Raw genomic sequence first — 11,570 nt, 5'->3', positions numbered from 1 at the left:
ACTGTTAACTTAAATAAGAAAAGGGCAGTGAAAAGAATCCTGTATTTCTTTCAGTTACCTTGCCTCCTTACTCAAGAAAAAAAATGCAGAAGATCGAGCTTCCTCACCACAGCAAAACAGAGCATCTGTAATACTGAAGCCATTTCTGAAGAATGTCATTTTTCTTCAGAGATAACAACGTCTCTCTATGACAAATGCATTTCAGGCATACATGCCATGTTCACATTTTATTAATATGAAAATAAACCAAAAAGAGTGATTAGGCACAAACCTCTGTCAGGCTGAATTTATTTGTCATGAAACTCACCTATCAAACTGTGCATAAACAGAAAAAAATCTTACCTGAAAAAACAGCTATTTCTTATAGGTAGAACAGCAAAATCTGGGCATTATATTAATATTCCTGCTTAGGCTAAGGAAAACCAACATCTATATGAAGCTCCAACACCTCAACAGGCTCAGGGTGAGGTAATGTGCCAGTCAGAGAGAGAAAAACAAAAACTGCCCCAAATTGCATTCCTTACTTTTAAAACAGGTATCAGCTGCCACCTCACTTACACCAGCTGAAATACAACTGTCTTTTCCAGTAATTTTAAGAAGTACAGTATAAGCTCTCATTTATGGTTTTGAGGTGTACTAATTTTGAGCAGTATTATGACATGTCAGAGAAGACAGCCAGCACCCAAGCATTTGCAAAACATGCATTTCTTAAAACTAATATTTAGCTTTATAATTAAAATTCTACAACACAGAGAGAGAATAAGTTATTATGAAAATATATAGCTTTAATTTGCAGACATATAAACACTTTTGGTACATTACAGACATATGATGCCAGCAATCAAAGTAATCAATTTTAAGCATAATACTAATTTATCTTGTTCACACAGAGAAATTTGATGTAATAATCATACAAAAGATAGTTCTCAGCTCTTAAAATGAAGTGAAAGTGATGCATCACTGATAAACCTGCTGCTTTGTTGCAGACGATACAGCAAACAATAAAATATCAAGAAAATATGCCACCAGTTTTACAAGTAAGATTTTGGATCTAATCCAAAATCAAAGCTGATGAAAAGGAGCCAGGAATGGTTGTCAAAAGTCAGAAACAAGATCTTTCACAGGAAATACCAATCAGAAAGAAGCAATAGTCAGAACAAACTAAGTCCTATAATTCCTTAGAATATGAAGTGATTTTTGTTTTCATCTGGCTGATCAGATTCAGAAGTATCACATGAAAAAATCTATTACACAACCAAACTGATGGAGTACTACTGACAGATTGCTCAAAGTACAAAAATATCACTGCTTCTGTGACAACTAAAGATTTAGCCATTCCCTTGCTTCCTTGCATCTGGCATGTTTACGAGGATGAGCATGGGGTTCTGTCATTATTTGCTGTAGGAAATATTAAATATTATTTTCCACAAAAAATGACCAGCATATTGCTGGAACAAATGATAAATGTAGGTGAAATCTGGAGCAAATGAAAGATGATACATCACAGCAGTTCAGATTCTCATTACAATATCTTGCATTCTTGCTCAACAGGAATTGCACTTCTTGTTAATGCCTTTTCTATCCTACTGTATAAGCTTTACTTGTGAGGTAATAAACATTCTGTTTTTTCATTTTTCTTTTTTATTATTACTAGTGCATTTTAATGTCTTTATTCTTTTAATTACACATACATTGGGACAGACATTTCTGTTTTTGTGTGTGTGGTTGAATGTCTGTATGCCAATGTGCATTTATATTAAAACCAATATATTTAAAATATACTCTGTGTTTATCTTATGGACAGTACCTCGAACACTTCCCTGCATCTGATGCCCTCTTGTGGTTAAAAATACTTCTAAAACTTGTGTTTAAATAATCATCTTACCTTCCCCTTTTTTATGATCACTGATCTTATTGATTTATGAAAGCTGCAAATGATGTCCATGTTTTTATAGACAGGGTGCTGTTAGTACTAAGGTTTCATAAAAAAGCTGTACACTGAATTTCAATTTAAAAAACTGTAAACAGATATTTACAATTATAATATTATTAAGTTATAAATTAGCAGTCCTTCATTGCAACCTCTGTCAATACAACCCATGGCTAGTTGTTTCAGAGCTGTCCAAGGTTTTTCATATGTTGGATTTATCCACAAAGAAATGTCAAATGTTAGAAATCTCCATTGGTTTCTTCTCCAACATGTGCAGATTAATTCTTCCATTTAATGGGATTTGTACTTCCAAGTTTTCATCTGCTCTGTGATGCTTTTTGCCTTTTCTTAAACAGATGTAAATGCCCATTCCTGTTACTAAAGCAATTGAACCCAAGCTTATTATTGACAGAGCTACCAAGGTAGGCATGCAGGATGGTGACTCCATTTTCTTATGTGTAGGCTCTATGGATATTTGTGGCTGCTTTTCTTCTATGCTGATATCAGGCTCCTTTCTTAACAAACTTTCAATGTAGCTCTCATTGCTAACGGTGTCATTGACAAAAAGGTTCACCATGACGGTGGAATGGAGAGGTTCTGGATAGCCGTGATCACTAACTTTTACAAGAAGCCGATACAAGCCATAGTCATTTTGCATCAGTGATTCTTCCAAGGTGATATTACCAGTTTTAGGGTCAATCCTAAATGACTCCGGTCGAGGGCCTCTTCTTCCTATGATACTGTAAGCTATGACTGCATTCATGCCAGTGTCCTTATCAACAGCATAGACCTCAGTGATGGGAGAGCCAGGAAGAGTAGAAGGAAGGACCAACAAATAGGACATATTAGACTGAGGAAACAAGACCAAAGGGGGGTTGTCATTTATGTCCAGAAGAAGGATAGTTATTTTTGCAGTAGAGGAGAGGGCTGGATCACCGCCATCAACTGCTTCAATCCACAGAATATAGGAGCTTTGCTGCTCCCTGTCCAGGGACACTTTAGCTCTCAAAACTCCTTTTCCAGTATCTATGACAAAAATATCACTTCCATTCAGAACTGAAAGGGCAACCCATCCATTTTGCCCTGCATCAGCATCTGTGACACTTATAACTCCAATTTCACCAAAACCTGGAAAGTTTTCTGGCACAAAAAAACTGAAATCCTTATTGATAAATCTTGGACTATTATCATTTTTATCCAACACAGTGATGGTGACAGTTGCTATTGATTCTCTTGGAGGAAACCCAGAATCTACTGCTTTGACAGTGTATCTGTATTTCTCTTTTTCTTCTCTGTCCAGTTGGGTTAAAACTGTAAGAACTCCTGTGGTTTTATCTAAAGAAAAATAGGAAGGGGCATCAGGCCCTAAAAAATAGGACACTTGCCCTCTTTCTCCACTGTCAGCATCTGTGGCATGCAGTTTGGTCAAGAAAGCATTGGGAACATTGTTCTCTTCAATGGATAATTCTATCAGCTGTTGAGAGAAAACTGGTGAGTTGTCATTGTCATCCAAAACCTGTACTTTGATTATTTTGTTGACACGAAATCCTTCTGAGTTCCACGCAACTACAGAGATTTCATACAGCTGCTGTGTCTCATAGTCCAAAGGCTTTGTGGTCTCTAACAGGTATTCATTATTGTACGGTTTGTATGCTTGAAGTCTGAAAGGTCCATCACCATCCAAATGACAATTGACTTTGTATTTTTCATCGGGGTCTTTGATGGTAAAAAATGCTATCGGTGTGTTGATAGGCTCCAGTTCCTTTAAGTACACCACACCTTCTGCTTCATTAGCTATGAAACGAGGGACAATTTCAGGTGGTCTCATCATGACTTTGATGATGGTCACTAGCACTGTGATCACAGCAGGGATACAACCAGGACCATTCCCCAATATGATCAGCCTGTGGAGCCTCGGAGCATCCCCATCAACTTTATTGGAGAGTGAGATAGTCCCTGTGCTTTCGTCTAGATGGAACAAGTCTCTGGATGGCTGGGGGACCTTCTGGCTGTAGGAGTAGGTGATCTGGGCATTGGATCCAAGGTCCATATCTACTGCATGGACAGTGGTCACATGTGTCCCTAGACTGGAATTCCCATAAAGAGTGACGTTGAGCTGCGAGTCACTGAACTGGGGACAATTGTCATTGATGTCGCTGATACCAATAGTGAGGGTGGCACTGCCCACGAGAGGAGGAATTCCCCCATCCTCAGCAATGATGACTGTGACATACTCTTCCCGTGTCTCCCTGTCCAGAGCCCCCATGACAATCAGGTAGGGAGTCCTCTCCCCGCTCTCATTCTCTTCCACATCCAGGGTGAAGACACCATAGTTATCTCGCAGGCGGTAGGTCTGGACACCATTGGTGCCCACATCAGGGTCAAGGGCAGGGTGCTCAATAGCTAGGCGGGTGTTCACAGGTGCATTCTCGGGCACTGAGAGGTGGATGTGGGGAACAGGGAAGCGGGGCGCATTGTCATTGACATCCCGGATAGCAATTTTTACCTTCACCAATCGGAAGTACTCCTGTGGCAGCACCAGCACATCCAACAGCAGCAGGCATGACTCAGATGAGGGTGAGGAGGAGGAGGAGACAACAGCTGCTCCCTCAAAGACGGTGGACCCGCTGCTCTCCACACACAGAGCTTCCCGGTCAATCTCCACAGCCGAGGTATGCAGCTCTCCAGAACGGTTGTCCAGATGCACATACTGTCCCCCCAAGCCATGGGAGGCCAGGGTGAAGGAGAGTGGGGGCTGGGAGGCCACAGGGCGCTGCCCACCAGCTGTTGGCAGCCGTAGGTCACGGGCCAGGCTGCCGATGAGCACGCCAGCGGGCAGCCCCTCATTGAGGCTGTAGAAGAGCTCGGTGGCACGGCTGTAACTAGCAAAGCAGTTGAAAGGTCCAACGAAGAGCAGGAAGAGGAGCAAGTGCTGGGGAGAGAAAGGCACAGGGGTGTGGGGAGGTGCTGGTGTTAGAGAAGGAGGGGAGACAGGAGGCAGGCCCCCCCCACTGCCTACTGCCTCCTCCACTGCCACTTCAAGCAGGGAGTGAGGCATTTGCAACATGAAGCCATCCTCCCTCTCCCCCCATCTCCTCAGTACAGCAGCTACTTCCAGGGCATCACCATCTGTACCTCCAGGCAACAGGGGCTGCATTGCCCACAGCAAATACACACTGCCAGGGATGGTCCAGGGGCACCCTGCCTCCCTCCCACGCCCGAAGCACTTGTGCTGGACATGCCATCTTCCCTCTTCTTCCTTCTTCACCTCAAGCTCGCCCCCCTTCACACCAGCAGCACCCAGACTCCTACATGCAAGCACACCTCAAGCAAGGCATCCCCCTACACACCCCCAAACGTTTGCTTGCCCCCTCTTCTTTCCACAGCAGCAATGTGAAACACATCTCTCCTCTTCCCTCCATCTCTCCTCCGTCCTAAAAAAGCCTGTTCCTCTCGCATGCCCACTGGCCCTGTGGTGCAGCGGGGACACGGCCCGCACCGCGCAGCCTGCGCAGGTCCCAGCGGAGCCCCGCACCGCCGCCGCAGTTCATGCGGGTCCCTGCCCCCTGCGGCCGCCGATCCGGCTGCCCCAGACCCGCCACCACGGACCCCCGGCCGCCTCCACGACGCCGCGCAGCCCCGCCGGGGTCCCCCTCTGTCTGTCGGCTTAAAACACGAGTTGAACAGATGAGCCGCGGAGAGGTTGCGCGAAGGAAGTTGCCCGCGTTAGCAAGCGCGTCCCCAGCCCGCTGCGTACATAAACGGGCTCTGAAAGTAGCTTCGGGCATCGTCTCCACAAGGGAGGGCGGGAGGGTGACTCTGTTCCTCCTTCTCCCCTTTTAACCACCCATTTCCCTTATCCGCGGCTCTCTGGTATAACCCGCGTCGGCAGCAGCAACAAAATAAAAAAATAATAATAAAAAAAACTTTTCACGGCTGTTCTGATCTGTGGAGATCGCAGCCAAGAGAAGAAAAAACAACAAACAACAAACATATATATATGCGTATGTATATATATGTGGTTTGCGTTGCCTGTTTTTTTTGCCAATTTTGCTGCTGCGTGCGAAGTCGGGCTCGGGGGGCCGGACGCGGCGCTTCCCCTCCCGCCGCCCCAGCCCTCACCTGCAGGCTGCCGCGGGCGGTGCTGCTGCCGCGACTGCCCGGGGGCCCCATGCCCGGCCGCCGCTGTCGCCGCTGGCTGCGCCCGAGCAGCCCGCCCGCTCCTCCGCCCGCCCGGCTCCTCTCCTCCCCGCGGCTGCCCATTCCCCCGCCGCCACCGCCGCCGCCGCCGCCGCCGCGCTGGGCTGTTGCGCACCGCCCACGACACTCCCCCTCCGCTCGGGAGGCGCCGCCGCCGCCGCGGGGAGAGGAGGGGAGGAAAGGAAAGGGGGGCGCACAGCCGATAGTCACGGGTACGGCGAAAGGGCGGCGGAGGGAGCGCACGGGGAGGATGCGGCAGCGCCGCGGGCAGGCGGACGGGCAGGCGGGCACGGGGACGCGCTGCTGAGCGCAGCGGCGCGTCCGCGTCGGATAGGGATGTATTTGTGTTTGTGTGTTCGCGGGAAACACTTGGACCAGAGGAAGAAGAATACTCCCAGTTAGAAACTATAAGAAAAAAAAAAATCCTTTCTTCTGTGGAAAGATGTTGTGTTGCGGGTGTTAGCGGGTCGAAGCAAGAATTAAAAGCTGCCTGGGTTTAAGGAGCGTTGCCGAGCCCTGTTGAGAAGTAAGCGACTTGTTTTTCATGAAATGAAAGTAATGTTTTGAGGAGTTTGCAAGTGTTTGGTTGGTGGAAGGTGAGCGTCCTGCCAAATTAGAGCAGCAACTGCAATTTCCTGCTGGCAAGCAAGCTGAAGGTCCCCTGCAGCAGAAAATTGTGTGCCCTCATTTTATAGTCCTCAGTCACTGTTGGCTACACTATAAGACTGCCATAGAACTAGACATGAAATTAGCAGCGCTCAAGAAAGTTTAGCTGGCTCAAGTCTAATTACACACCCTTAACATCTTGGACTATCAAAAGGATAGCTAACCTGCCCTGCGTTCCTTACAATGTCTTTCTGCAAGATCTCAAATGGATTTTGAGATGTCTGTCTTTAGCCTTAAAATGTTCGGTGACCTGGATCCAGGCTATTGCTGCGAGTTCTGGGACTCTGGTAGGCAGTTGCATTTGTCAAGCACAGTGGAGCTGCCTTTCACAAAGGTAAAGTTTGCACAGGAGATTGAATTTCTAAGGCACATGGTCTGAAGACCACCTTGAATGTCTCCACGTTCCATGGCAAGCAGAGTGTGCAGGCATTTGATCTCAGCTTAGGTACTATAAACAAATAGGACAGCAAAAATATTGCCTTCAGTCAAAAAAAACACTCTTCCCTTTTCCTTATACAGGTCCTTGAGGCAAACTTCAGGTCCCATCCAAAATGGAGTAACAAAAAACCCATAATTAGAATCCCAATCCAAAACCAGCCTTATGCTCAAATTTGTTGTAATACTGAATCCTTCAGAAGAAAAAAGAAAAAAAAAAAGTGAAAAATGCACAACATATTGTTCTCTTGGGATGTTCTTGGATGTTGTGAGGATGAGGGCAGTGGCACAAGCTGAATTGAATAGGACAGAGCAGAACATAATAGAAACAAAAACTTTCAAGACTGACTTCCTCTAGGGCTGTAAACAAACCATATTAATTCCTTTGTCTCATATCCTCCATCTTTGAAATATAAATAGTGTTACACTGTTCGAATTAGAGTTTTACTCTGTTCTTGCTAAAGTCAGTGTCAATAGCATCAGGCTCTGTTTTATTCAGTGAATCTCTTTGAAACATGCTATGTTTTTAATATCCATTTCATCCTCAAAATGATGTTACTACAATAATCATATGTGAATTAAAGAGCAGAGTATTAGGGTACTAGCAAAAGGCCCAGTTGTATTTGTTATTCACTGATCTCTAGGGTTTTGAAACCACTCAGTATGTACTGCCTTTATAAATTGTTTATATCTCTACCATTCAATTCTGGCACAAATAGAACAGGCAATACAGTATATACAGTTCAGAGCAAACATGTATAATTTAAGAGAGAAATCAAACTACCCAAGCCCTTTACTAAATTCTCATCCATGTACACCGTTCTGCAGATTGCTCAGTGTGAAAGGTGTCCATATACTCAATCCTGTTTAAGTTAGCTTAGCTGGACATGACAGATGCTTTTAGTTGACTCACATCTGCTCTAATTTATTCATTTCAACAGAGAAATACTGACTCATTTGGATTTCAGTCAGATTTTGTCACTGATTTATGTCGAGTTTGAATTTCATAGACTGATTATAATCTTATTTTTAGTGAATCAGTCTTCTTGCAAATGAATCTGAAGTCCCTATAAAATTCTATTTTCAACTTTTTTTTCCCCTCATGTCCCAGTTTATCTCCTTTTCCTCTTATGCTCTTGAAATTACTGACCTATTACTATACCATTCTTCTTAACCACTGCAGCCACTGCATTTCCCTGAAGCCTCTGATATGGCAGGCGATGGCTCTACTATTATACTGTTGAGGTTTTCATTACACCTGATGAATTTTATTTGATTAAACCACTGCACTAACAGCAGAACTGAAAGTTTTCTGGAGCACCTGGTGCCTGTATAATACTTAATTTTGTTAGACGTCAGCAACATCTAATAAGTCTTAAAGGCTCCTTAAAGACTAACGTGTCAAATGAATCTCCTGTTTAAGAAGGAATACTCCAGCTGTGTATGTGATATAGAATGAGGGCTGGTAGAGAAGGAGCAGTGCACATTCATTCCTGGCTTTTTTTTTTTTTTTTTTTCCTGTGGGGAGAACCTTTTCTTAAGTCCCAGGAAAATATTAACTCATTCCATTGTATTTCTTTATTCAGTTATGCTTTCTGGGGATAAGATGTTAGCAGTTTATAAACCCAGTCCCACTTGACCACATTTAGCTAAATATATCTTTTTAGCTTGTATTTTACTATGTCAAATCTTATTATCGCTGAATATATCCATATTCCACAATTACGTTGCTCTGCATACAGTGGTACTGCATCCAAGATTCTGGTTGCAATTAGTGAATAAGAAGGAACAAGTAGAAGCATTTCAGTGGGATTCCCCATCACTTCAGATAAGTTACAAAGCATGAGACTGAGATCAAGTGACCAGCCAGCCTAGAAGTGTTATAGTTATTTATAAATACATTAGAAGAAGTACATTATTACAATGGTAAAATAGAGTATATATTTGACTTTATTAAAGTGGGCATAGCAGGTATTGATACTTAATTGAAATGCCTTGGTTTTGTGGGCAGTGTTCCAGTGGCAGATGGAAGCATTTCCAGATGAATCATCCAGTACCATCACTTCTGAAAGGGAATCTCAAATATTACTTTGGTGTGGCTGGTAACCCTGACCAAATTTTACAAGAGATGGGGATACAGGTACATGTTGTCCCCCCAGCCCAGCAAAAAGCTGTCCCTGCTATAGCCTGTGCTTCTGGAGAGAAGGTTTGTCGCGTGAGATTCCCTGTCAGTGAGATTCCCTATCAGTGAGATTCTACTTATTCAGCTGACAAACTTCTAATACTTTAATCAGTGTGACTTTTTGAGTTAGTTACTTTTCAGTAGGGAAGCAATCAAACTGAATCAAAGCACTGGAGTTAGTTTTGTTTCCTAGTCACAGTGAAACTGAGAAAGGCACAAGACCAACAGACTGCAGCTTCTCTGAAGAGTTTAAACTGCAAGAGATACAGAACAAGTAAAGGAGATTCTTTTAACTATTAGCAATATAAGCTTTTTATTGCTTTGGTGCGCACTAAGGAAAATGCTTTATGTCCTGAACTTCTGTGCAGGGTAGTGGATTACAGTGTGAAAGACTCCATGAATATTAGATAGTGACCTTGCCTGCAGAAGTGCCGAGCATCTGGTGCTCGCGTTTGTGCTGAAAGCTGTGATCATTCCACGTCACTGTAGATCAGACCTAGCATGATCATCCTGTTCTCAGCACTGAGCAGGAGAGAGGTCTTGGCACTGCTTTCCCTTGTGACACTGAAAGACAGTAAAAATATCTGGGTTCAGCTTGAATAAAGCAGCAGTGGAGCTGGAAAATGGATGACTTTGGAGTTTATATTACTAAAATCTCCAGTCATGCTTTCAAAGGGCTGGTTCTTCCAAGCTCTTGCAAGGTGAACTTGCAAGGTTCTGCTCAGCGGGCTTTCATGAACAAAACCCTGGTGCCATCATGACAGCCATTCAAGAAAGTAGCTAACATGTGGAAGTGGTTTCTAAACTTAAGAAGAAATACCCCGTGAGACAAAGCCGTGTTTGATAGGAAGGCTGGCAAGGGATGAGATTTTCCTCTGTAGTTAGCTTAGCATCTTTTGGGGACTACTGTGTTGAAGTATCACAAATCTGAGCTGTTAAACACTGGCAGAGAAAAGAAACTTGGAAAAAAGCCTCCTGCAGTGTCTGAACCAACTGCATTTGATACATCGGACCAACTTCTTCCTTAAGTCTTCTGAGGTTTCATAAAAATATGAGTTTATGTTTATGATGTTTTACATATATCTCCCGTACATTTTGGGCATGTCTTTTTTTGTCTGGAAAAACGTAAAAATATTTCAGTAGTGAGAAAATTGCCTTCAATATATTTCTACTCTGGTAACAACTACATTTTCAAAAGAAAAACTTATTTAAAGTTTATTAACTAAGCATAATTTTCTAAAAGTAAATAGAAAGGAAGGATTTAACTCAGATTGATTTCCAGCGCATCTTTTTTTACCAGTGTTTTTTTACATTGTATTACACAGTGTATTAACATTCGCTTTCACTGACTTCTTGTGTAAGGCTTAAAATAATAATGTTACAACTTTTGTTTCAAACAAGCCAAAGCACAGACTGAGGTACAATACTAATATGATACTGCTAAAAATTATTAATACCTTAAGTCTTTTCATTGCAGTCCTTATCACATTAGTTCAGGGACAGCATTTCAGCTTCTACCAACTCACTTTCTTCATAATGCCTGCAAGTTATGAGAATGTCATGAATATGTAGATTTTTTTTATCGACTTCTCATTGACATTAAGCCATGGCTTCTGAGCTGAAGCTACAACCTCTCGATGCCAGAAATCGGGTCTGTGAGGAGCACACTGCTCCCAGCAATGGAGCACGATGTGTTGAAGAAGGCCTGTGGTATGCCAGGTAGCCATCAGATGCAGAGTCATGTGCCTGTTGGGCTCCCTGGGGGCTGCTGTGTGTCAGGTAGTTCCCCAAAGCCAACCAAGCACAGCCTGCAATCCCACTTCATTTTCTGAGGTGAAAATGGTTAGAGAGTGGATATACGGTGGTAAATATGGATTGCTTTTCCTATGACTAATACAGAACCAATAGTATTCCAGCTTGACTTCTCTTAGTTCCTCTGGAACAGATAGTTTTATATATCTTACCTTGTCAGCTGAACTGCCTGACTTTGCTCTGAAATACATATAATATGTTGTAGTTTCACCTGATGTCTTTGGCCTTGCAGGACCAATATTTGCTTCCTTGACAACAAATTATTTTGAATCTTCCAGGGACCAGATTCTGTCATATTCCCTCATTCTATATTCAGGTAAGTTGTTAGTTCTAATTCCCTAATAC

The 11,570-nt window shown here is 43.3% G+C and overlaps 1 protein-coding gene across 1 annotated transcript; it reads right to left on the bottom strand.

Moving 5' to 3' along the window:
- Positions 1-774: 774 nt before the first annotated feature.
- On the bottom strand, positions 775-5,087 carry PCDH20 (protocadherin 20; the record flags this gene model as incomplete). Its single annotated transcript, XM_082043206.1, has 1 exon — positions 775-5,087. The coding sequence occupies one exon, from the start codon at positions 5,085-5,087 to the stop codon at positions 2,163-2,165; it is 2,925 nt and encodes a 974-aa protein (XP_081899332.1). The 3' UTR covers positions 775-2,162.
- Positions 5,088-11,570: the final 6,483 nt, after the last annotated feature.

This window comes from Streptopelia decaocto (assembly GCF_964273445.1).
Source record: "Streptopelia decaocto genome assembly, chromosome: 1".
Lineage (NCBI taxonomy): Eukaryota > Metazoa > Chordata > Aves > Columbiformes > Columbidae > Streptopelia > Streptopelia decaocto.
The sequence above is the reverse complement of the archived record's forward strand: the minus strand, read 5'-3'. Positions and strand labels throughout refer to the sequence as shown.